Raw genomic sequence first — 26,238 nt, 5'->3', positions numbered from 1 at the left:
CGTGTAGAGATGATAACTGTAGAAACCTTAGACATAAAACAGGCGCTATGGACATGTACAATCCAAGGGTGTAGGTTTGGTCTGAATATTGGTAGGGACGATATAACAGCATAAGCTGTATGTACACTTTTTGCTGGGGACAGGACATTAATAAGACCAAACAGATTGGGTGAACGGCGGTCAGGGCTACATTTCTGACCAAAAAGAACCTAATTAATTGATAGGCTGGTGCTGATTAATGCAAAATAAATCTGTATTGACTATTACTATGACTATTGTCCTTCGTCAGCTCTTTGGTCTTGGCCCTAGTGGAGTTTGGAGTGTGACTGAGTACTAACTTTCAAACTGCAAATTTTACAACATAACGTCTTAATCTGATAGTTTTTCTTAAATCTAGTTGAATATTTTTTTTCATCTTGTTTTGAGTTTTAAAGGCTATTTAAGAGATAAATGCATCAAATTCTTCCACTTACTTTTAGTAAATATTACCATTTGTTCTTATTAGGCCCATACATCTACAAGTCGGTAATTTTTCACATAAATCAAGGGAAAAAATCCAGCAGGGCCGAAAACCAAAAGTGGTTTTTGCCATGTGGCAAAAATGTTTTTGCCATGTGGCAAAATATTTTTGCCATGTGGCAATTTTTTTTTGCCATGTAGCAATTTTTTTCTTTTTTTTTTTTTTTTTTGCCATGTGGCAAAATGGATTTTGCAATGTGGCATTTTTTTTCGCCATGTGGCAAATTTTTTTGGTATGTGGCAAAATGTATTTTGGTTTGTTGGGGGGTATATGACATTTTTTGGGGTATATGGCTGTTTTGCAGGCGATACAAGTCCATGCCATTGACGGCTCTGCACGTCCAAATTTTACTTTCATTTTAAATGTCAGAAAACGTGTGGCCGTGATTTTTGACCATACACTTTACATTCGAGCTTATTGACCTTCAACTGGCACCCAAGTAAGGCTCTGCCATTGCAACTATGCACGTCCAAATTTTATTTTCATTTTAAATGGCAGAAAAACATGTGTGGCTGTGTTATATGACTATACACTTAACATTAGAGCATATTGACGTTCAACTGGCAACCAAGTAACGTTCTGCCATTGACGTCTATGCAAGTCCAAATTTTATTTTCTTTTTAAATGGCAGAAAAACATGTGTGACTTTGATTTTTGACCATACACTTCACATTAGAGCTTATTGACCTTCAACTGGCACCCAAGTAAGGCTCTGCCATTGACGGCTATGCACGTCCAAATTTTATTTTCATTTTAAATGGCAGAAAAACATGTGTGGCTGTGATATATGACCATACACTTAACATTAGAGCATATTGACGTTCAACTGGCAACCAAGTAACGTTCTGCAATTGACGTCTATGCAAGTCCAAATTTTATTTTCATTTTAAATGGCAGAAAAACATGTGTGACTTTGATTTTTGACCATACACTTCACATTAGAGCTTATTGACCTTCAACTGGCACCCATGTAAGGCTCTGCCATTGACGGCTATGCACGTCCAAATTTTACTTTCATTTTAAATGGCAGAAAAACATGTGTGGCTGTGATATATGACCATACACTTAACATTAGAGCATATTGACCTTCAACTGGCACCCAAGTAAGGCTCTGCCATTGACGTCTATGCACGTCCAAATTTTATTTTCATTTTAAATTGCAGGAAAACGTGTGGCTGTGATATTTGACCTTACACTTTACATTAGAGCTTATTGACCTTCAACTGGCACTCAAAAAAGGCTCTGCCATTGACGGCTATGCACGTCCAAATTTTATTTTCATTTTTAATGGCAGAAAAACATGTGTGGCTGTGATTTTTGACCATACACTTTACATTACAGCTTATTGACCTTCAGCTGGCACCCAAGTAAGGCTCTGCCATTGACGTCTATGCACGTCCAAATTTTATTTTCATTTTAAATGGCAGAAAAACGTGTGGCTGTGATATATGACCATACACTTGACTTTAGAGCTTACTGACCTTCAACTGGCACCTAAAAAAAGCTCTGCCATTGACAGCTATGCACGTCCAAATTTTATTTTAATTTTCAATGGCAGAAAAACATGTGTGGCTGTGATTTTTGACCATACGAGTCGAGTAATATTTTATTTGCGAGCACCAGAAAGAGCGTGGCGGGAGGAGGTTGCTTCGCTAAGGGTAGCTGAGCTGGCGTAAGACGTGGAAGCTTGGGAGGAGCCAGGCGTGGAAACATGGAAGGAGGCAGGAGTAGAATCCGACAGAGAGAGCGCAGAAGACTGAGCTGGGAATCAGTGATATCATATAAGAATGCGAGAAGCAACTGACAGCAAATCCAGACGAGTTGTTCGGGCAACGAGGTGGCATCGTCCACTGGCTTTTATGGATGGCTGATTGCATTGGCAGCACCTGTGGCCACTCCACCCGTTTGTCGTCCAACCTGCAAATCAATAAAAACATGCACACCTGCCGAAGGTGGCCAAGGTCTCAGGAGGGAGGGATGAGGCCCGAACAATAATGACATATTTCGTCAATGTCATTCTCTATACAGTGGGGAGAACAAATATTTGATACACTGCCGATTTTGCTGGTTTCCCCACTTGCAAAGCATGTAGAGGTCTGTAATTTGTATCATAAGTTCTCTTCAACTGTGATGGACGGAATCTAATACAAAAAAACAGAAAATCACGGTGTATGATTTTTAAATAATAAATTTGCATTTAATTGCATGAAATAAGTATATGATACATCATAAAAATCGAACTTAATATTTGGTTCAGAAACCTTTGTTTGCTATTACAGACTCCACTCCTCAATGCAGATCTTCTCCAGAGCTTCAGGTTTCGGGGCTGCTGCCGGGCAACACGGACTTTCAGCTCCCTCCATAGATTTTCTATCGGGTTCAGATCTAGTGATTGGCTAGGCCACTCCAGGACCTTAAGATGCTTCTTACGGAGCCACTCTTTAGTTGCCTTGGCTGCATGCTTTGGGTCGTTGTCATGCTAGAAGACCCAGCCACGACCCATCTTCAGGGCTCTCACTGAAGGAAGCAGGTTGTCAGCCAAGATCTGGCAATACATAGCCCCATCCATCCTCCCCTCAATACGGTGCAGTCGTTCTGTACCCTTGGCAGAGAAGGAGCCCCAAAAAATGATGTTTCCTCCTCCATGTTTCCCAGTTGGGATGGTGTTCTTGGGGTTGTACTCATCCTTCTTTTTCCTCCAAACACGACGAGCCGTGTCTAGACCAAAAAGTTCAATTTTGGTCTCATCCGACCACATGACCTTCTCCCATTGCTCCTCTGGATCATCCAGATGGTCAGTGGCAAACTTCAGACGTGTCTGGACATGCACTGGCTTCAGCAGTGGGACCTTGCGTGCGCTGTAGGATTTTAATCCATGACGGCGTAATGTGTTTCCGATGGTTTTCTTCGAGACTGTGGTTCCAGCTCTTTTCAGGTCATTGACCAGGTCCTGCCGTGTAGTTGTGGGCTGATCCCTCACCTTCCTCATGATCAGTGATGCCCCACGAGGTGAGATCTTGCATGGAGCCCCAGAACGAGGCAGATTGACCGTCAACTTGAACTTCTTCCATTTTCTAAAAATCGCTCCAACAGTTGTTACCTTCTCACCAAGCTGCTTGCTTATTTTCCTGTAGCCCATCCCAGTCTTGTGCAGGTCAATTATTTTATCCCTGATGTCCTTACACAGCTCTTTGGTCTTGGCCATTGTGGAGAGGTTGGAGTTTGTTTGTTTGAGCATGTGAACAGGTGTCTTTTATACAGGTAACAAGTTCAAACAGGTGCAGTTACTTCCGGTAATGAGTGGAGAACAGGAGAGGTTCTTAAAAAAGAACTAAGAGCCGAAATATTTACTAGTTGGTAATGTATCAAATACTTATTTCATGCAGTTAAATACAAATTTATTATTTAAAAATTATACAATGTGATTTTCTGCATTTTTGTATTAGATTCCGTCCCTCACAGTTGAAAAGAACTTATGATACAGATTACAGACCTCTACATGGCTTGCAAGTGGGAAAACCAGCAAAATCGGCAGTGTATCAAATACTTGTTCTCCCCACTGTAATACAAAACAAGATGTTTACTCACTTCCTCGTAAGTCCAATGGTCCCATAGTAGTGGGGCTTGTTTTGGTCGATATCCACGGTGAATGGGAACTTTTTGAAACTCTTAAAAGGCGCACACGCCTCTCCCTCATAAAGCAAGATTTTTCTGCAGCCGTTTAGCTGGCGTGATGCGAAAAATAAACGTATTAATCCGCAAAATCAGCTGAATCCTTAGTCCTCATACACAACAGTACGGCTGTTTAATGAAGAGGACGCCTTCACCCGTACACGTCACAGCGCCCTCCTCCTCAATGCAAGACCGAAGTCGGAAGTCACTCATTTTCATGGCGCGGGATTAAAAAAACTAAATAAATATAGCCATCGCTTCCACACACATCCAAGCGATCCATATCATTCAGGAGCATAAAATACCGCATGTATTATGAAATAAACATGCTTTTTCGTGTCAGATGCACTTTAAGGGAACACGTGTTTAATTTTATGAGTCGTCCGAATGATTCAACAAATATGATTGTGTTGGGCCTGACCAACATTTTGTACAGCTTCACACGCTACTTGTCACGGTTTTTGAAGCACTGGTATATGTGCCTTTTAAAAGTGGGTCGCTAGGAGACCCAGTGTTCTGTACTGGTCTGGTTTATACATTTTGGTGTTTTTATGATTGTTTTCCCCCTCCATGCTATTTCTTGACAAACACATTCATGGGCAATTTTTAACAAAATAAGGACAAAGCTTTTCAAACATCATGTCATTTTATTGTACGATAAAGGCAAGTCAAACAAAGTACATGATATGACAGTCTAAAACACGTTCCAGTAGCCCAAGACAGTTTCCCCCAAGTCACTGTCAGAATGTTCACAATTCTAAAGGTTTCTGTTGCAGGTGTATTACAATAAACCTGTACATACACATCATGCTTGTACTACCATGCCGTGGACTACAAATCAATACAGAGTCAAAAGGGATGCCATGCACATGTGTTTTTTTGTGTTGATGGCAGTACGGTTTGAACGTGTCCCAAGTGCAGGTGAAGGAAAGAGAGCTTTGTCAGGACACAATAACAGTTTAATCAGAAGCGACTGACAATGCAACGTGACAGCAGAGATGGTACAGAAACGGAACCCTGAGGCTCTGATCTCTCAGGCCGTACACCAGCGAACCCAGACCTCTGGGCATTAGGATAAAGCATATGAACAAAAAACATTGGAGTCGCATGAAATCCAGCCATTCAAAGAAAGTGGCGATCCTTGTTAACAGAATTGTGTAGAGCACTGACAAGAGGCAGAGGCCCAACTGGAACAGGTGCAGCAACAGTGTGTTACGAGCTTTAGTTGAGGAGTCTTTGTTTGTAGCCATTGATCTGGCCACAATGATTACGGCTACGTAGCTGAAAATAATGCTCAGACCTGCTGAGATGAACACAAAAAACGTGGAAACAGTGTGGTGGATTTGACCGGCAGACACAAGGAGCAGTAATTTGTAGCTGCACAACTGTGTCATTTGCAGACTCTCCAGTTGGCCGAAAGGAAAATAATATACAAATAAAAATGCCTGAATGACAACATTGAAAAAACAAAAGCTCCACAAGGCGTACACGACCACCGCCGTGTTCCTGACGGTAGTGACGGAGGCGTGTCGGAGAGGGTGGCACACAGCGACATATCTCTCCAATGACATTGCGACTAGCAGTACAGGAGACATTCTAGTGAGAAGATTGGCGAACAAAGCGAGAAGGACGCACACGGGATACGAGAGGGTGACGTGAAAGGCGTTCAGACAGAACATTAGCTGGCTGATGCTTAGCTGAAGCGTGTCTACAAGCAACAGGTTGAACAGCAGGATGTAGCGCGCCGTTTCCCGAAAAACACCTTTACTCCTCAAGGTGAACAACATAGTCCCGTTGACAAAAAAGATGATTGAGCAGAAGGCGCAGGTGAGGGTGATGGTTGTGATCCGCTCCACAAAGCCCACCCTGACAGTCGCATTGGACAGCAAAAAAGGTTGCATGAATGGGGAAAACGTAGCCCCCCCCCCCAAAAAAAGTCTAAACGTTCTCAAGCTTGTTGAATCACATCACAGAAGACTGACTGCCTGATAGACGGCTTTATATGCTTGCTTTCGCCATGTTGACCCATCAGGTCACCATGACACACCAACAGTGACCCCGCCTCTTGTAAGCATCAAAGGGTTTGAACGTCTATCACCGTCAGAGGCAGCCATTGAGTAAATTTATGAAATAACATTAAAGCCTTTAGAACAGTAGAAACGTAGTTCCCAGTCCTTTCACGTACAGTCATCACAATAGTGGACAGCTATTCAAAAGTTTAACCATTTACAGGACAAGTGTGTTAGGGCTCCTTGATTGCAGGCTGGAGACAGACGGGCGAAGACGCCGACAGCTGCAAGCCATCGAAATCAGCCGCCTTTATAAGCCAGCTCGTCGTTGCCGCTCGTCGCCAGACCAAACTTTCAGTAATCCCGTCAGTGAAGTCCAGCATTCAGGTATTTACCACATTAATTCTTACCCGGCTAATCAGACCTCTTGTTCCGTCCCAGGATTCCCCGTGCCTGCTCCCAGTATTGTACGACGCCTGATTGATCTCCTTTCGACACCTGCCAGCTACACGCCAAGTGCACGTGCGGTGCTGCGACGTGCGTTCAAATAAACTTTTGAAAATCACCACAGCCACCCTTGTCTGCTTTGGGGTCCACTTCCCAGCGCTCCCTAACAGCTTGGTCTGGCCACATGGACTCCGCGGACATGGATCCGAGTTATGCTTCCTCGTCACCCCCCGCCGTTGACCGACACGCTCAAGCCCTCGAATATCTTTACCAAAAGGTAGGAGAAATTTCTGTGGCACTTCAGTCTCTCCAGGCGCAATTCACGCCGCTTCCCCCGCATTCGACGTCACCACCACGCCGAGACTTCGTCTCCCCACCGCCAACGCAACGGGAGCCGCACGTGCCACCCCCTGCTCCCTACGATGGCGACTTGGGCTCTTGTCGTGCCTTTTTAGTGCAGTGCGGTCTCGTGTTCGACCAACAGCCACATACATACGGCGGCGAGCGGGCCAAGATCGCTTACCTGATCGCGAGTCTTCGCGGCCCAGCTCTAGCCTGGGCCACAGCGGAGTGGGAGAAGGGCTCGGCGGCGTGCGCCTCATATGACTGCTTCACAGCCGAGATGCGCAAAGTTTTCGACCACCCGGTCCGTGGTAAGGAAGCCGCCAAACGTCTAATGTCCATCCGTCAGGGAGGGCGCAGCGTCGCAGAGTTCTCCGTGGAGTTCCGCACGCTTGCAGCTGAGAGCCAATTCAACGACGCCGCGCTTCAAGAGGTCTTCACCGGCGCACTCAGCGAATCGCTCAAGGACGAGTTGGCTTCCAGGGACGAGCCAGGGAATCTCGATCAGCTCATCGATCGTTCGATTCAAATCGACAATCGACTTCGCGAAAGACGACGTCAACGCCGCGAGCCGCCGCCTTTCAAGTTTCACTGTCCCGCTGCCCAGAGTATGGCCCCGACTTCCGGGTATTCCCCACACACCGTCGCCTCTACACTGCCCTCTGCTGAGAGCCCCGAGCCCATGCAGCTAGGGAGAGCCAGGCTCACTGAGGAGGAACGCACACGTAGGCTCGCTGCCCAGCTATGCATCTACTGTGGCCAAGCGGGGCATTTCCTCCGCCATTGTCCGGTGCGTCCGGGAAACGGGCAGGCTCACCAGTAGGTGAGGAAATACTGGTGAGTCATGCGTTTAACAATTCCTCAGCTCGGCTCCAGCTCCCCGCCACACTTACTTGGAAAGACCAGTCCTGCAGTGTGAAGGCTTTTGTTGATTCTGGTGCTGATGAAAGTTTTATTGATCGCAGGTTGGTGAAACAGCTGGGCGTCGGAACGCGCTCGTTACCTGTCCCGTTAAAGACCATCGCACTCAATGGACAGGTGCTGTTTAGTGTGGGGGAACAAACCGACCCTGTCCACCTTCTTCTATCGGGTAACCACCAAGAGGTACTCAGTCTATTAGTAATCGATTGCCCTCACACGCCGCTGGTTCTTGGCCTACCCTGGCTCAAGACTCACAGCCCAGCGGTGGATTGGACCCACCCCAAGCTCACTGCATGGAGCGCCTTTTGCCATAAAAATTGTTTAAAATCTGCCCTAGTTCCAGCCTATCCTGTCCAGAACCCAGACCAGCTAGACCTCTCATCAGTCCCTGAGTGCTACCATGACCTGAGCCTAGTCTTCAGTAAAGACCGAGCAGTGGCCCTGCCCCCCCACCGCCCTTATGACTGTGCCATAGACCTACTTCCTGGCACCGCCCTGCCAAAGGAGCGCATTTATAAGATCTCGGAAGCTGAGAGGGAGGTGCTGCAGTCCTATATCACAGAGTCCTTGGCCACAGGTATAATTCGTCCGTCCTCATCCCCGGTCGGCGCCGGCCTCTTCTTTGTGGGGAAGAAGGATGGCACATTGAGGCCCATCATTGATTTCCGTGGCCTCAACAAAATCACCATTAAGAACACGTACCCACTCCCCCTGATGGACTCGGCGTTCACACCCCTCCATGGCGCGCGTATCTTCACCAGGCTCGACCTACGCAGCGCTTATCATCTGGTCCGTGTCAGAGAGGGAGATGAGTGGAAGACCGCGTTTAACACTCCCCTGGGCCATTTTGAGTACCTCGTCATGCCTTTTGGACTCACTAATGCCCCCGCGGTTTTCCAGAACCTGGTCAATGACGTGCTGAGAGACATGATCAACAGGTTTGTTTTTGTTTATCTTGATGACATCCTGATTTTCTCTCCTAACCTCACAGAGCACGAGCAGCACGTACGCCAGGTGCTCCAAAGACTCCTGGAAAACCGTCTGTTTGTGAAGGCAGAAAAGTGCGAGTTCCACGTCCCAGAGACCAAATTCCTGGGCTACGTCATTGCCAAGGGCGAACTCCGCATGGACCCTGGTAAGCTAACCGCAGTGGTAGAGTGGCCACGGCCCACCGATCGGAAACAACTCCAACGTTTCCTCGGGTTCGCAAACTTTTATCGGCGGTTCATCAGGAATTACAGCAGGGTCGCAGCACCGCTAACAGCCCTCACATCGACCGCTTCACCATTTCGCTGGTCTGACTCTGCTGACGCTGCCTTCAGGGACCTTAAGCGACGCTTTACTTCAGCCCCCGTGCTGGCACATCCTGACCTTGCCTTACAGTTCATTGTGGAGGTGGATGCCTCTGAAGTGGGCGTGGGAGCAGTCTTGTCCCAACGACAGACTGGCGATGGCAAGGTGCACCCCTGTGCATTTTTCTCCCGCAGACTAACCCCCGCCGAGCAAAACTATAGCATTGGGGACCGCGAGTTGCTGGCTGTTAAACTTGCCCTGGAGGAGTGGCGACACCTGCTGGAGGGAGCTCGCCAGCCTTTCATCGTTTTGACTGATCACAAAAACCTGGAGTACCTCAAGGCCGCCCGGAGGCTCAATCCTCGCCAGGCCAGGTGGGCCATGTTTTTTGAACGTTTTAATTTCTCTCTCTCCTATATCCCAGGGGCACGTAATATCAAGCCAGATGCCCTATCCCGCCAGTTCCTGCCTAGTGAGACCAGGGTGGACCCAGCCCCCATTCTCCCTTCCACCTGTTTTCTTGCTGCAGTGGAATGGGAGGTGGAGTCCAAGGTTAAAGAAGCCCTTGGGGAGCACCCGGACCCCCGGCAGGGGTCTCAGGCTAATTTGTTTGTTCCCGCATCAGTCCGGCAACAGGTGCTGGAGTGGGCCCACTCGTCTCGCCTGTTCTGCCACCCGGGTATCCGCAGGACCCTCGCTGTGTTGCGCCAACGGTTCTGGTGGGCCACAATGCCCGAGGACACACGGGCTTTTGTCACTGCTTGCCACGTTTGTGCCCGCAACAAGACCTCGACCAAGCCCAGCTCTGGCCTGCTTCGCCCTCTTCCCATCCCTAGCCGCCCGTGGTCCCATATCGCCCTGGACTTTGTCTCCGGTCTCCCCCCTTCCCGAGGTAACACCGTAATACTCACTGTGGTTGATAGATTTTCCAAGGGGGCCCATTTCATCCCGCTTCGCAAACTCCCATCGGCGAAGGAGACCGGAGAGCTGCTGGTCCAGCATGTCTTCCGCCTGCATGGCATCCCGTCTGATATTGTGTCTGATAGGGGTCCCCAATTCACCTCGCAGGTATGGAAGGCTTTCTGCTCAGCTCTGGATGTTGGTGTGAGTCTCTCCTCAGGTTACCATCCTCAAACCAACGGCCAGTGTGAACGCACAAACCAACAGCTGGAAGCAGCACTTCGCTGTGTCGCACAGTCCTGTCCCAATTCCTGGAGCGACCACCTCTCCTGGGTCGAATATGCCCATAATACCCTGCCGAACGCCTCCTCAGGCATGTCCCCCTTCCTGTGCTCACTGGGCTACCAGCCCCCCTTGTTCCCATCCCAAGAGCAGGACATAGCGGTTCCCTCGGTGCAAAGGCACATCAACCGGTGCACCAAGGTTTGGAGGAGAGCACGCGCTGCGCTAATCCGCTCGTCCGAAAGTTCCCAGGCCCAGTCCAACCGTCACCGTACACCAGCCCCTGTCTACTCTGTGGGGCAGAAGGTATGGCTCTCCTCAAAACACTTGCCACTAAGAGTTAATTCCAGGAAACTGGCCCCACGTTTTGTCGGCCCCTTTGAAGTAGAGAAGATAGTGAATCCCTGCTCAGTGCGCCTCAAGCTCCCCAGGTCTCTGCGTGTCCATCCCACCTTCCATGTTTCCCAGGTAAAGCCGGTTTCGTCATGCCCGTTGTCCCCTCCGGTGCAGACTCCCCCTCCTCCATTGTTAATTGACGGGCACCCAGCCTTCAAAGTGAGACGTCTCTTGGACGTCCGTCGTCGTGGCCGTGGGGTACAGTACCTCGTCGACTGGGAGGGCTATGGGCCTGAGGAACGAAGTTGGATCCCAGCCAGGCAGGTGTTGTGCAGGTCCCTGATACGCGACTTCCATCGCGCCCATCCCGATTGCGTGCCTCGGGCGCCTGGTGGCGCCCGTGGGGGGGGGGTACTGTTAGGGCTCCTTGATTGCAGGCTGGAGACAGACGGGCGAAGACGCCGACAGCTGCAAGCCATCGAAATCAGCCGCCTTTATAAGCCAGCTCGTCGTTGCCGCTCGTCGCCAGACCAAACTTTCAGTAATCCCGTCAGTGAAGTCCAGCATTCAGGTATTTACCACATTAATTCTTACCCGGCTAATCAGACCTCTTGTTCCGTCCCAGGATTCCCCGTGCCTGCTCCCAGTATTGTACGACGCCTGATTGATCTCCTTTCGACACCTGCCAGCTACACGCCAAGTGCACGTGCGGTGCTGCGACGTGCGTTCAAATAAACTTTTGAAAATCACCACAGCCACCCTTGTCTGCTTTGGGGTCCACTTCCCAGCGCTCCCTAACAAAGTGAGAATTTTTTGTCATTAAGACACAAATATTAGCAATTATTATTATTATTATTATTATTATCATATAAATATTTTTAATTATTAATAATTATTGTATTTTTGTGATATATTTATATAATTATATAAATAGATTTTGAAATGAATACAATGTTAATAAAAAGCTAAATTAACTATATGATGTTAATAATAATAATAATCAAATATGGATTAAAAACAAAATACATTCTGGTTACGGCCCTTAGTAACAGTAATATTTTTTAAAAACAAATTTCGTAGTATTTTGCTGATCGCATGCTATTGAGGGTCCAATCCATTTAGACTGGGAAGTTCAGTCAATGGCAACCAGTGAGTTAAATGAGTGCCGGTAAAAAAGAGGGAAAAGAAGAAATCATAATTCATGCATGAAAAGGTTCATTTGAAAATGTAAATAGTAACACCCCAATGTTACTGTATGTCACTGTCAATGAGTTATCGTCTTAATAGTAATTTGTAATCCCATAAAATATCTTTGTGTTCTCTTGAAATACATTAACAGACAAAAAGACAAAAAACCTTGTTGATCTTTGGTTATTTGAAATTCAAATGCTGAACTCCTTAGCCTAAAGGACAGGGCCTAAATTAGCCTCTGTTGGCACGCTGACATTTCAATTCGGGTTTACCGATGAGTAGTCGTGCGTCGAGGGGACGTCGTCCGCTGCCACCGTTTCAAATCCATCCTGGGTAAATACTGTACATGGATGTTGGTTTCACTGACAACTCTAAAATATCTTCAATGTTCTTAAAACCATGTGCACTACATTTGATAAGGTCTTAATATCTTCAATTTTCTTAAAATTAGGTCCTATACATTTAATAATACCTTAATAGTTATTATTCAGTACCCTGATTTCAAACCGGTGTGTCACTGCACATCAATGTGTCATCAATGTCAGTTTAATATGTGACGTGTTTTAGTTTTGTTTTTTTACATGTTTCTTTCTGTGTAAGCTCAGTGAAACCATTTGTTTAAAAAAAAAAAAAAAGTACCAGAAGATAATATATGTTTAACAAGCCACAGCTTATAAAAAAATTTGACATAACACCAAAGTACTTGATGGACATTACTATTGAATATGTAAAGGACATTCGTAAATGACAAAAAACAGGAAATTGCTGCTATTTAAAGAATATATTGATATTTAACTAAATGTATATTGAATACACAGGGGGTAACTCTGAATGCAAAACTATTACAATGCCATGTGACACTTATATACTGCATGTATTATTATATTAACAAAACAGTTTGTGTAGGTGGTATTATTTGAGCTGGTAAAAATTATATTTCATCTGCTTCTGATGAAAACGTAAACTTAAGACGAAACTTTGTGTCCATGACGTAAGTGTTTGTTGTTGTTGTTCAGAGCTTTGCTAATTAAGATCTCTTCCTTCTTTCTCCTCTCTGGTGTACATGTCACCAACAACCATGTTTTCGATACCTCTGATCTTGTCCCCAAAAGGCTCATTTAGGCACATTAATTATTCAAAATGTTTTCACCAAATATCAACTTGATTAATGAGTCCTTTAGGTGTTGCATGGGTTTCTCCAGTGGGAAGTCATTGAAAAAGCCCAAAGAAAACTTGGTCAGATGAATGTATGACTGACTTCCAAAGTTCAAATTTCAGATTTTGTTGTCTTTTTGTTTCTTATTTTAATTCAAGAGAATACAAAGACATTTGATTGAATGCAAATAATTATTTACATTACATTATTACTGAAAACTAAGCAGACACATCAATAACCTTCGTACTGTTGTAACTGCTTTGATTTAGTTCATGAATTAATTTCATGGCTTCCTTTGACGGTAATGGACAGCCAATCCAATAGTTGAACATCTATCGTGTATGTTTATGATGTAACTTGTTTATTTGGCACCTTTGGATAACATTGAGAGTCCAACTGAATTTAATAGAGTGCTTATTCACCACCACAGAAGCTTCGGGGGCAAAATATCATAATGGCTCCACTCGTTACCTGTATTAATGGCACCTGTTTTAACTCATTATCGGTATAAAAGACACCTGTCCCCAAACTCAGTCACACTCCAAACTCCACTATGGCCAAGACCAAAGAGCTATCGAAGGACACCAGAGACAAAATTGTAGACCTGCAACAGGCTGGGAAGACTGAATCTGCAATAGGTAAAACGCTTGGTGTAAAGAAATCAACTGTGGGAGCAATTATTAGAAAATGGAAAACATACAAGACCACTGATAACCTCCCTCGATCTGGGGCTCCATGCAAGATCTCACCCCGTGGCGTCAAAATGATAACAAGAACGGTGAGCAAAAATCCCAGAACCACACGGGGGGACCTAGTGAATGACCTTAAGAGCGCTGGGACCACAGTAACAAAGGCAACTATCAGTCACACAATGCGCCGCCAGGGACTCAAATCCTGCACTGTCAGACGTGTCCCCCTGCTGATGAAAGTACACGTCCAGGCCCGTCTGCGGTTCGCTAGAGAGCATCTGGATGATCCAGAAGAAGACTGGGAGAATGTGTTATGGTCAGATGAAACCAAAATAGAACTTTTTAGTAGAAAAACAGGTTCTCATGTTTGGAGGAGAAAGAATACTGAATTGCATCCGAAGAACGCCATGCCCACTGGGAAGCATGGGGGTGGAAAAATCATGCTTTAGGGCTGTTTTTCTGCAAAGGGACTAGGACGATTGATCTGTGTAAAGGAAAGAATTAATGGGGCCATGTATCTAGAGATTTTGAGTGAAAATATCCTTCCATCGGCAAGGGCATTGAAGATGAGACGTGGCTGGGTCTTTCAGCATGACAATGATCCCAAACACACAGCCAGGGCAACAAAGGAGTGGCATTTCAAGGTCCTGGAGTGGCCTAGCCAGTCTCCAGATCTCAACCCCATAGAAAATCTGTGGAGGGAGTTGAAAGTCTATATTGCCCAAGGACAGCCCCAAAACATCACTGCTCTAGAGGAGATCTGCATGGAGGAATGGGCCAAAATACCAGCAACAGTGTGTGAAAAGCTTGTGAAGAGTTACAGAAAACGTTTGGCCTCCGTTATTGCCAACAAAGGGTACATAAAGTATCGAGATAAACTTTTGGTATTGACCAAATACTTATTTTCCACCATGATTTGCAAATAAATTCTTTAAAAATCAAACACTGCGATTTTCTGTTTTTTTTTTTTCACATTCTGTCTCTCATGGTTGAGGTTAACCCATGTTGCACAATTAGTGGTTGACTAAATACTTATTTGCCCCACTGTATTTAACGCCGCAACTAAAGCAAAAAAGGTAGCAAGCGCTAAATTAGGGGCTACAGTACTTAAAGCCAAGAACTTACTACAACTCGGACTAAACGGGAAAACGCCTATGCTTCATATGTTTACAATAATCGAACAGAGCAGTGGCTGGTTCGGTGCCGGCCGACGTGGAAATACACGTCATTGATGGTGTTCCTTGATAAATTTGTAGCATAGAGAAAGACTTCTACCAATTTAAGTTCGTTTGCATTTGCATAAAGTTTCGATTGCATGTGCATGTAAAGTTTCTGTGCTGTATGGAAGCAATTTTAAGGAACAACAAACTCGTCATATCTGCTCATATGAATGCCGCGACCCGTATATGACACTGTGACTAATGCAGCATTGTTACCATGTTTTTTTTATTTTTATTTTTTTATTATTTACTTATATTTATTTATTTATTTATTTATTTATTCATTTTTAGACATGAGCCAATACAAACATCAGAGTTTGATGGGGGACTCCACTCCTTGCACAGACCATATCTGTCCTGCAACTACACCCTCAGTGGACTGGCCTCCTGGAACACCTGCCTTGGGAAGCACAGAAATCCCGCTGACAGACTGCACACCAGCCATGGGTCACGTCGCAGAAACGCCAGCCGTTGAGCTCTGTGCGACTCCCCTTCCACAGTTAGCTGAGGACGCCTCCTCTTAAGTCACACGGTTGCTAACTGTCATATGCTATTGTTTAGCTACAACTGGATTCATTACTTTTCATCCTTCTTACAGCCGCTGGAAATCCATCTGCTGCAGGACATCATTATTTTACGAAACTATGTGGGTGTGCAATGGTCCTCATGGGAAACGCGGGGCTGGTGGTCATTGGAAACACAGTCTTCGTTAAGGCTAAACAGTACCGCTTTGTCCACCGGTGTCACTAAAATCAACTAAAACTGAAAAGTTACCAAGTGTTGCTTTACATGAGTGTCTTGTAATGTTTAAAAAAATATCATAATTAGTGCATGAAACGTTACATTAATACTATGGTCTACATGAGCCAAAATGCTATGTCTATGGCAGAAAACACAGACAAGACTGAAAAAGCAGTTTCTGCTCTTGTACTCCTCTTTAAAAGAAACTGCTGTATTTTAAGCCAAAACAACTGTTGTGTTTGAGAGAAAAATAGGTTTATATGCTGCCATAGCAGATTCATGGCGCATTGAGCCCCCGAACCATTTTTAATCTGCCCGTTTTACCCTGGAAACCCCCGTTTACAGACGTCGCGCAACCGCGTTTGTTTTAACCCAACCATAAAACGAAGGTAATTAATTATATTTATTATTCAAAATATCTGTAATTTTTAGCTTTGAATCATTAATTGATGTTTCATATTTCGTTTAAGAAAAAAAACACTTTAAAGAAATTATTCACTTTTTTACTTTTAAACAAATGACGTCACAATGAAAAAAATGACGTCTGTAAAAAAGTCACGGATATCTACCTCATAACTATCGGTTAATTGTATTTTTTTTTTTTTGTTAATGTTGCATTTTCTCTGATTTGTTAGATGATAAATAATCGGTCCAAACAGAGAAAATTTTGAGAAAAAAAAAAACGTTTAAAATGGTAAATATATGAAAAAGAAAATCTGGCCCACTCCTTGATGTCTACCATTTCTGTATCGCGACCATTGTTATATTACCATGTTTCACCCATAAAATCCCTAAAAAAATCCAGCTGTGGCCATTCACAGCTGTGTCTTGACACTCAGTGATCCATGCTACATGGAGTTTTTGGATCGAAACAAGGTAAGTACGTAATAATATCTTGTTAAAGTCATGGCGTCTGTAATTCTGCTCTCACGTGCTCTCACCTCCAGATAGTTTAAAAATTTTCTTCCCCCAGAAAATTGAGATTTTAATCTTTCCATTTATGTATCACACATGCATATCGGCCAAAGTTGGCCAAATTGGGGGTCTCAGAGCGGAACTTCAAGTCACCTGAGTGTTTTCCGCCCTATATATGTGGATGTCAGGTTTTTATGAAATTATGTTTGGGTAAATGACCAAAAAGTCTATTGCACCTATATGTGGTTAAAATAAAATATTCATTTCAATACCTGCAGAAGATAACGAATTCAAATGTTTGATCCAAAAATCCCTAAAGGATGTGAACGTTTAATATCATTCCCTTGCAAATAAAAAATAAATTAAAAGTATTCCTTTATATTAATGTATTATTGGAAATGTACAAAAAATATACTGTATAGTTCCAGCCATAGACGTCATAAAATAAACCCAGACCAGGCATTACTAGCCAAATCCTGCTGCGTCAAACTCTTACAGCCTCCAGCAGATGGCGCCCCAAACCAACTGGGAAGTGCTTGTATGTTATTGTTCCTCTCGCTCTCTTCCTCCTCATCCGCCCGTCGCCATGGTGCAGATGATGGAGTCTCAGTGCGAATATTTCATGTATTTCCCGGCGGTTCCCATCACGGACCTGTCCGAGCCAGCCCGGTACCGAACTCTGCCGCGCCGGAGCCACCTCTATCTGGGGGAGACTGTCCGCTTCCTGCTGGTGCTGCGTTGCAGGGACGCCGGCAAGGCGACGCCGACCGAACCAGGCCCCGGTACGGGGAGGGAGGTGGGGCTAGACAATCTGAGGGGAGGATGCTGCTCTATGTTGATTGGAATACTTTCATCTAATCAATACACGCGTTTCTAATATCTTTAATAATAACGCTTAAATTAAAGGTTCAAATACAGCAATAAATTCATGTTGCCATTGGGATACAGCATGCTAAGCTAAGATGTTTAGTAAATATAGAGTATTTAGGTTTATATATAGCATAATATCTTACATTTAAATTCTTCTAAAGACAGAAGAATTACTTTTACGTACTCTTTATTAGTGTTGCACCAACACCAATTTTTGGTTTCTGACACCCGGTTCTGTGGTATCGGCTAATTACGATACTCTATCCGTATTGTATTTTTTGAAAATTTCTTGAACATTTTTAAATTCTCTTAATACTATTATTACTACATACTCACTTAAATGTAAAGTAGTTGCCTTCATAGCTTAGTCAGACACTGCTTGACTCATTGTCTGCCATTGATGGCGCTAGACGTCCAATCTATTTGAAGTAGGAGGGGTGGCAGCGAATGAACGATTTTAATTCATTGTGATAAACTCATTGAAATTCACAGAAGGATGATCGGGTGGCACACAAGTGGACGTGTATTTAATAAGAGGGCTGCATAGTTGGCGGCCATCTTGAGTACGGCAACTGGCGGTTGCAAACTAGGTCTCAAAAAGTACATATTGTGCAGCACTGGCACGTTACTTCTTAGTACTCCCCGATACAGATGACATCATTTAACATTTTCTGTTAAATTACAATACAAATTGTTGAGTTTTAAATCATGACATGACATTTGAATTATATGAAAAATCATGACCCAAGTGTGCTCATGTTATTGATTGTTCCACATTACAGCCAAATGTCAATCAACATTTATGTAAGAAGAGATGACCTTGCGTTCAAAATTGACAAATGATAGTTGAATTTAATGCCTTTACATTAATATGTAAATTACTGTATTTGATATTGCACAATGTGCATCAGTGCATGTTTTTATATATATTTTATCGACAATCTACGACACCCTAGACCAGTAGTCCCCAACCTTTTTTGGACCAAATTGTAATGTGGACCTTTTTTTCAACAGACCAGCAATGCGTAGCAAAAAATTACAGTAAATATAAAATAAGACAACGGTGCTAAAAACAAACATTAGGTGCTGGTAAAATGTAACTCACCATATGCTAAATCAACCTTTTTAACTCCGACCTCTCCTAAAACTTGACGGCAAGTATCCTTGGTCACAGGCATAATGAGTTCCCAATCGTGAAAGGTTTCTTGGCTTTAGCAATCCGGTTCGCCACGAGGTATGAAGCTCTTTTTGCATTCACTTTTGTTGCCTCGTTTGCGAGCTTTTAGCCAAATATTATCATACGTGGAAATTAAGGGGGGGCCCCTTGTTGCCCGAAAATTTCATTGCACTTAACTGACTTTTCAGTACGTGTATGAATTTTAAAATTAAGACTTTGCCGGTAAAATATTCTCTACAAAAGATGTAAAGCAATAAAACAAACAACAAAAGAAATGAACAAAAAAAATTATAGTGGGGCAAAATTAATTTTTGAGCAGATCAGGTGACTAGCACCTTAAAGACAGTCATTTGCTTTACTTAGCCAAAACCACCTGAGGACAGAAGAACAAGATGGATTCACGTAATTTTTTTCAAACCTAAACTTTCAAAAGCGACAAAAACTACTGAGACAGAACAAAGGATTGAAGATGTGGACCATAAAACGCCAGAGAGGCCAAAGCATAGCTGTGCTAAGCAGGCTGATTTAGAATTCCCCTAAAAAATTATGGGAAACAAAAAAAATGCCTATTTTTAATGTATGATTGTAAATATTCCTGACTGGAATATTCAGTCAAAAAGGATGCCGTCTTGCGTCTTCTGTTTTGCCTGCCGCCATTTTGAAACTCACCACAGTGAGGATTCATTTCGCAAGGGTGTGAGTGACTGGAAAAACTTTAAATTGGATATCTCCGCGGAACGCAAAAATCGGCGTCAACTTCTCCACAGAAAAACGCGCGTGCACACCCCCACACACATAGCTGGGATGGCTGTATTTACGAGCACGGGCTAAGCTACTAACCAACCATACATAATTTTATTGCTGAAACCGCGTTTTGGGGTCATCAACATGTTTTGCCCCCCCTGCCACAAAAGTAAAACTCTGCCTATGCATATTATGCAGAATGAAATTGGTTGTAGGCTCCTTTTCTGGCTCTGCAGGTGGCCTTTTCCCTGTAAAAAAGCTGTCCAAAGACGTCGCCGCCTGCAGCACACAGCCGACAGAAGCTAGCGTTACTGTTTAAATTGATTGACGCTGGGCTGCTATAGGTATGTAAACAGTAATTGTGGCCAACCACCAGATGGCAACGTACACAAATCTCTACTCGGATTAATCATTAGAGTAGACAGGTATATTGATGTGTCAAGAGATACAGGCCAGATTGTGGTCAAGAACAATTGATTTATTATTTATCTGTGGCCCGGTAGCAAATGCGCCACGGACCGATACCGAGGATGACTGCCCTAAACCACACCGGAAGTTACATCATATAATGCGCCAGAGATGAACGACTCAATTTTGCTTATCATTTTTATTTGCCTTTATGATAGGTATCTCGCTTACCTAAAATATGTGAAGTTGCATACATTTTTAAGTGCTTTTCTTTATTTGTCTTTTTCCTTATTAAACTACTGTACTGGACAAGACCAATGCCAATGCCTGTTCCAACAGGGGACAGCGCGGGGTTCGGGACAGAGACTTGCAGCGGGCGGGCCTGGCGCGAGCTGGCAGGCTCGCTTTGTGCGGTGGCCAGCGTAAGTCCGGGCGAGAGCGGTCGCCACCGGTCTGGCCAGCACTACCACGACTACGGCAGCAGCGGGGACGAGGCTGGCGACGACACCAGCGACGACTATATGGCTGCGGCGGAGGCAGCCATCGCGGCGCTGGGCAGTAGGGTGGATTCGCGATGTCGAAGCTTTCGGGACTGCAAGCCACTGCTCATCCATAACTCGTGTGGCTCGGCTAGCCGGGAGTTCCGCAGGGCTCCGGTCCAGGTCAGTGTTGAAAGCGCATAAGGCTCAAATGTGACTTGCACAACGTCTGAGCGCTTGTTTTTATCATTCTTCTTGATTCAGTCTCCTCTGGATGAGCCAATGGTTCTTGCGGACGAGGTTGTCTTCCCGCTCACAGTCTCATTGGACAAACTTCCTGTCAGCACTGTGAAAGTCAAGGTGGCCTTTTGATCTTTAACGTTTGGAAAAAACTGCAGTTCCTCGCTTTACTGAATAATGTTGCACCGACACGGTACTAAAATGAGCAACAAGAAATAACGTACTGATGTTCAGAACCGCTGGTCGCCCTATGGCCGACAGCTGCACACAGTAAATCAAATTTGTTCTTCCTCTGGCCAAGTTGTACCCTCCCACCAATTAGTTTACAAGTAGTAGGCTAGTAATTAAACATGTCGGCATCCCGATGGATCGGGTCCAATCACGTCATTTTCAAAGTATCGGAATTGGCAAAAAAATATCGGACATCCCTTTTTTTAATATATATATATTTTTTATTTGAATCGTTTTCTAATTATATTTAACGTTACAGACAAAATGTCTTACACTCATCCAGAGTAGCTTTGGCTTAAGGTAGGGCTATCAAATTTATTGTGTTAACGGCGGTATAAACACATGCGCTGCACGACCCACTCACGCATTGTCGCATTCAACCTATAAAGATGCCGTTTTACCTATAGATAGTGCAAAACGGCAGCGTATAATGAGTCGAGAGAATTTTGACAGCCTTTGGAGCCATTTTTTATGTGGCTAAAGCCTTAAAACACCTCTCTCAGCAATTAAAAATAACGTGGGAGGCAATGTAGGGAAGAAAGGTAGTAGTTGATCATTTTCTTAACACCCTATGTTCTTTCCCAACGCAGAGAAGATATATCAATTGGTGCCCCTACGCACAGTCATGGTTGCACTTCCCATCATGCATTTGGGCATCATGCAAATGGCTGCAGTTTCATTTATTGAAAGCTCAACAAATACACTAGATGGCAATATTTAGTCACAATATACAAAGTGACATTTATCCTTTAAGAATTACAAGTCTTTCTATCCGTGGATCCCTCTCACAGAAAGAATGTTAATAATGTAAATGCCATCTTGAGGATTTATTGTCATAATAAACAAATACAGTACTTATGTACTGTATGTTGAATGTATATATTCATCCTAATTTTATTCATTTTTTTCTTAATGCATTGCCAAAATGTATATGATCGGGAAAAATAATCGGGAATGATTGGAATTGAATCGGGAGCAAAAAAAAAGCAATCTGATTGAGAAATATCGGGATCGGCAGATACTCAAACTAAAACGATCGGATCGGATCGGAAGCAAAAAAAACATGATCGGAACAACCCTACTAGTAATGAACGTTCGTTCATTTGCTGCCACCCTCCCGCTTCAAACATATTGGACATCTGTCAATGGAAGGCAATGAGTTTAGCAGAGTCTGACCATGCCATAATAGCAATTAGTCAAGTGAGTATGCAGTGATTTCATATAAAAAGAATATAAAATTGTGTAATTTTTCAAAAACGGTATAGTACAGTATCGCCTTGATTGATGCCAATACCACACAATCAATATCGGGAGCCAAAAAATGGTATTGGTGCAACACTACTAACTGTCTTTAGGTGATGGTGACGGTGTGGAAGAAGGAGGCGGAGCAAGCAGAGGTGCAAGAGTTGGGCTACCTAAGTGTCCTGCAACAGCGGGACCCGTCACTAACCTTCAGACATGACCTCAACACCTTCAAGGCCCAAGGTTAGGCCCTCACGTCCAAAGATTTTCAGTAATTGCTGCAAAGTCTGGGCAAAAATTTTGGCCCGATGACGGATTTATGTAAACTCGTATAAATTGACTTAGTGAGCACCACCTTGACCGTCCTGCCGCCTCCCACTGTTCGCTGCAAGCTGATGAGTGTTTCAGGGCGACACCTGGCTGTGCTCAAAGGTATAGTTTGTCAACGTGCCGCCATCGAAGCAGGAGGTGATGTTGGTCCTCTGCTACCGCACAGTGTTAAACAAGTCATCACAAGAGGAGGTGAGCGTGGGGGACCTTCGTATTCTGCCGGACCTCAATGCTTCCTACCTTCCCGTGATGCCTGACGGATCTGTTCTGCTCGTGGACAACGTTTGGTGTGTACTTAAAAGCAGTACTTCTCCAGCTAGGTGCCTTGGCCATCTGAGGGTCTGTGAACTGTTAGTTTAAATCTTGTCTTTCCCAATTTATCCGCTGCAGCCATCACTCAGGCGAGGTGGGCATGGCGTCTTTCTGCAAGGTGGACAGCCCGGCCAGCCGCCTTCCCAGCACACTCGGTGCCTTGGAGGAACACGATTTCATGTTCCAGTTGCATCTCAATGACATGCCGCAGGATGAGTCAAATGAGGTGGGATAAGCTCGTGAACCTGATATTTAAGTCTGCTCAGTTTGTCTTGAACTCAATGGCCATGGTCCATCTGCTAAGGGGATGGAGGTTCCTCTAGTTGCCGTGCTTCAGTGGTCAACTCCCAAGATGCCTTTCACCAACTGCATCTACACCCACTACAGGTATGAGGCTCAAAGCATCTGAAATTTGGTATTCGCTTACTTCTCTCCAATGCCAGGTTGCCGAGCGTCCGTCTAGACCGGCCCAGGTTCGTGATGACGGCCAGCTGTCCCGGCACTGTCAAAGTCAAAGAGCACTTCAAGGTCAAATACGTGCTGATCAACAACCTGCAAGACTTCCTCTCCGTACGACTCGTCTGGACTCCTGAGGGTGGGTTTGACTTCTGTGGCATAAATAGTAGAGGAGTTCCAAAAAATCGATTATTACATGCATCGCGATTCGACACGTGACGATTCGATTACGATTCATAAAGGTTCAAAAACTATGTTTTTCCCTCATAATTTTATGGCAGCCGCTCGTAGCAGAACAAAATTCAAGACACGTCTGCCGCCGGGCACCGTTAACAGGCACGCACACGTTATGATGGATGCTGCTGGTTACTGAGAGAGAGACTTACTCCTTTTTAAAAGACTGGAAAATAAATTTGTGTATGAGAGAGGCAGGGACAGAAGTGCAACCGGGTGGTCGCGCTTTTGTGCGCAAGTTGTTTTTTTAGAGCAAGACGGGAAGAGAGATAGTTCATTGCTCCTTGTCATTTAGATGTCCAGCAGTAGTTTTACGGCATTTCAATTAAAAAATGTCCTGAGTGTGTTGCATATGCAGAACGTGTAAAACCAAGATTAAGTACTGCGGTAACACTACAAACATGCGAAATAGTACAGAATTCTGTGAAAACAAAGTATATTGGTTAAAAGAAGTGTTATTTCTAAAGACACTTTGGCTATGTTCATACTACAGGTCTTAATGCACATATCTGATTTTTTGTCATATCCGTTTTTTCTGCCTGCCCGTTCAGACTGCCTTTATCCATTGAGACCATTCAAGTATTACGCATGCGCACTAATTCGGAGTCCGACACTCACTGAGCAAGAAGACCCGCATGCGCAGAAGCATCAAAATAAATGACACACGTCATCCGCCATTCCAGGGATATTATATTTAGCTTTTCAAAAAGAGGGCACAAATAACAGACATAAATAATCCCCGTTAAGGCTTATTGTCAAAGTTTATATGGATCGATAGCATGCACGCACTGTCTCTGCATGTCACACACACATACAGGCAGTTTGCCCCGACTCTCGGCCGTGTAGGCAATGTTAAAATATTGCTCACATAGAACAGAGAGAAAACCGATTTTTCTCAGGCTTATCCTCAACCCATTTTTATTTTTTATGACTGTTGTCAAGCCCGGCCATTCCCCAAAAAGCCGTGTTCACTGCAAGCTAGGCACTAATATTGCACAGCTGCACCGCTACCTTACCGTCTCTCTCGCTATTTGATGAGGTAATTGCTGCATGAATTCCGATTTGGGAGACTGGACAGTACAGACCGCCGCGACAGTCTGGAAAAATGTGGCCCAGGTCGGATTTGAACCACATACGAAAGTGACCCAGATCGGATTTGAAATGGTCCAGTTCTATGCGACTTGTCACATTCAGACCGTCAAATTAATGCCTCACTCGAGTCGGAAAACCACGAAAAAATCGGATTCGTGCATTAAGACCTGTAGTATGAACATAGCCTTTGTTTCCAGAAAATGTGGAATTCATTCCACCTGTGTAAATGTTATTGTATTGTTGAGAGGAATAAGTGCTCCCTTTAAAATGGTTAATGTTTTTGCACTTTCTTGTAAAAAAAAAAAATAATAATAAATAAGCAGCTGAAGGGCAGCTTTTTGTTGTATGGGCATGTTTCCCTCATTCCTGTTGAATCATTAGGATATTTTAAATAAATAATGGACATAAATTTGTTTGGCTACTGTATTGGACATAAATTTGTTTGGCTACTGTATTAAGCAGCAGTGTACGATGCAGCGATAATCGTGATAATCGCGATCAACGTCAATACCGCGATCATTTAATATTCGGATCGTAGCACCCTGAATCGTAATCGAATCGTGGGGTGCCTAAGATGGCACACCCCTAGTGAATAGATACGATTCATTTGAGCATTGAGTGCGGTCAAGCTGGAGAGGTTTTGGATTGCGTTTATCAGGGCGCGGTCAGAGCGAAGATGCCACATTGTCAGCGGTGGTGTGCCACACCCCACTCAGTAACTTGGGTCACTGTCGCAAAGGCAGCACGCTAACCTTCAGTGTGGCCTTCCAGATCCTCCGACCAGGACTCTACGAGGTATCCCCCCGCACGGGGAGTTGTCACACACTGTCATTTTGAAGTGCGGAATGAAGGACTGATCTGATCATTTTCCCTCCTCAGCTGAGTCAGCACATGAAACTCAAGCTCCAATTCACGGCATCCGTGTCCAACCCGCCCCCTGACGCCAGGCCGCTCTCGCGTTAGTAGATTTTAGATGTAGATGTCACCTAGATGTTTCAGAGTTTTCTGATTTAGAAATGGAATCTTTTCAGGTAAGAACAGCCCATCCAGCCCGGCGGTGCGAGACCTGCTGGACCGCCACCAGGCCAGTTTGGGTCGCTCACAGTCTTTTTCGCACCAACAGCCGTCACGCTCCCACATCATGAGGTGAGATGTCATCGCAGAGTTTTGCGTCGACGTACAGCAAAGTCCTATTTATCACAGTTTATATGACGTATACGCTTCAGGACGGGCAGCGCCATGGAGCGGCGCGCCATCACACCACCAGTGGGCTCTCCGGTGGGCCGGCCGCTCTACTTGCCACCGCAGGACAAAAGTCTCCTATCGCTGGACAAGATCGCTAAGCGTGAGTGTAAAGTTCTGGTGGTGGATCCGGGACAAGGGGAGAACATGTAAAATGACTTCCAGGAGAACGTTGAAAACACGTAAGAGCAGATGGAAAAGGACAACTGGGCGCAGGACGACGTCAAGGAGGACGTGGAAACGTTCTAGGAAAATCATGCCATTTGCTGATTTGGGGTTCCGGCCAAAGACACTATCTTGTGTAAAAGTATTACTTTGGCGCCATCTCTTGGCAAGTTTAAGTCTTTTGAGGTTGGTGAATTGGGGATTTTCACTATTTATGGCAAAGTTGTCTCAAATCCTCGTCAATAGAAAAAATTTTTCTGTCTTAACAGACCACATCAGTATCAAAATGAACTTTAAACTACACAATAAAGTTTCAATTTTCTGCTGAGTGACTCCATTTATTTACAGTATCTCTCTCGCTTTCTCTTTCTCTGTCTCTCTC

At 44.5% G+C, this 26,238-nt stretch overlaps 2 protein-coding genes across 4 annotated transcripts; one reads left to right on the top strand and one right to left on the bottom strand.

The window, feature by feature from the left end:
* Positions 1 to 4,761: 4,761 nt before the first annotated feature.
* On the bottom strand, positions 4,762 to 6,093 carry LOC130906879 (odorant receptor 131-2-like). The gene has a single exon (XM_057821560.1). It carries the CDS (start codon positions 6,091 to 6,093, stop codon positions 5,152 to 5,154), a length of 942 nt encoding a protein of 313 aa, XP_057677543.1. The 3' UTR covers positions 4,762 to 5,151.
* Positions 6,094 to 6,290: 197 nt separating this feature from the next.
* On the top strand, positions 6,291 to 26,149 carry LOC130906933 (trafficking protein particle complex subunit 14-like). Of its 3 annotated transcripts, XM_057821674.1 has the most exons (16): positions 6,291 to 6,566; positions 6,643 to 6,925; positions 15,270 to 17,416; positions 20,173 to 20,495; positions 20,577 to 20,672; positions 22,139 to 22,268; positions 22,371 to 22,457; positions 22,522 to 22,642; positions 22,746 to 22,893; positions 22,972 to 23,054; positions 23,111 to 23,262; positions 25,108 to 25,244; positions 25,329 to 25,407; positions 25,481 to 25,595; positions 25,676 to 25,794; positions 25,857 to 26,149. In XM_057821674.1, exons 3-16 carry the CDS (start codon positions 17,143 to 17,145, stop codon positions 25,865 to 25,867), a joined length of 1,875 nt encoding a protein of 624 aa, XP_057677657.1. In that variant the 5' UTR covers positions 6,291 to 6,566; positions 6,643 to 6,925; positions 15,270 to 17,142; the 3' UTR covers positions 25,868 to 26,149. The 3 variants fall into 3 exon arrangements, with proteins under 3 accessions (XP_057677657.1, XP_057677655.1, XP_057677656.1); XM_057821672.1 differs by having other exon boundaries at positions 25,676 to 26,149; XM_057821673.1 differs by having other exon boundaries at positions 6,291 to 6,925; positions 25,676 to 26,149.
* The last annotated feature ends 89 nt before the right edge of the window (positions 26,150 to 26,238 follow it).

The sequence above is a fragment of the Corythoichthys intestinalis genome, chromosome 18 (assembly GCF_030265065.1).
Source record: "Corythoichthys intestinalis isolate RoL2023-P3 chromosome 18, ASM3026506v1, whole genome shotgun sequence".
Taxonomy (NCBI): domain Eukaryota; kingdom Metazoa; phylum Chordata; class Actinopteri; order Syngnathiformes; family Syngnathidae; genus Corythoichthys; species Corythoichthys intestinalis.
This window is presented reverse-complemented; position numbering and strand designations above follow the sequence as displayed.

What these genes read in the sequence shown, in the direction of transcription:
- LOC130906879 (XM_057821560.1), bottom strand. Translation starts at nt 6,093, where the DNA reads ATGCAACCTTTTTTGCTGTCCAATGCGACTGTCAGGGTGGGCTTTGTG.
- LOC130906933 (XM_057821672.1), top strand. Translation starts at nt 17,143, where the DNA reads ATGGCGCCCCAAACCAACTGGGAAGTGCTTGTATGTTATTGTTCCTCT. An exon ending in TCAGCACTGTGAAAGTCAAG is followed by an intron (nt 20,673 to 22,138) that starts GTGGCCTTTTGA and finishes AACTGTCTTTAG; the next exon opens with GTGATGGTGACGGTGTGGAA. An exon ending in TGCATCTACACCCACTACAG is followed by an intron (nt 23,055 to 23,110) that starts GTATGAGGCTCA and finishes CTCCAATGCCAG; the next exon opens with GTTGCCGAGCGTCCGTCTAG.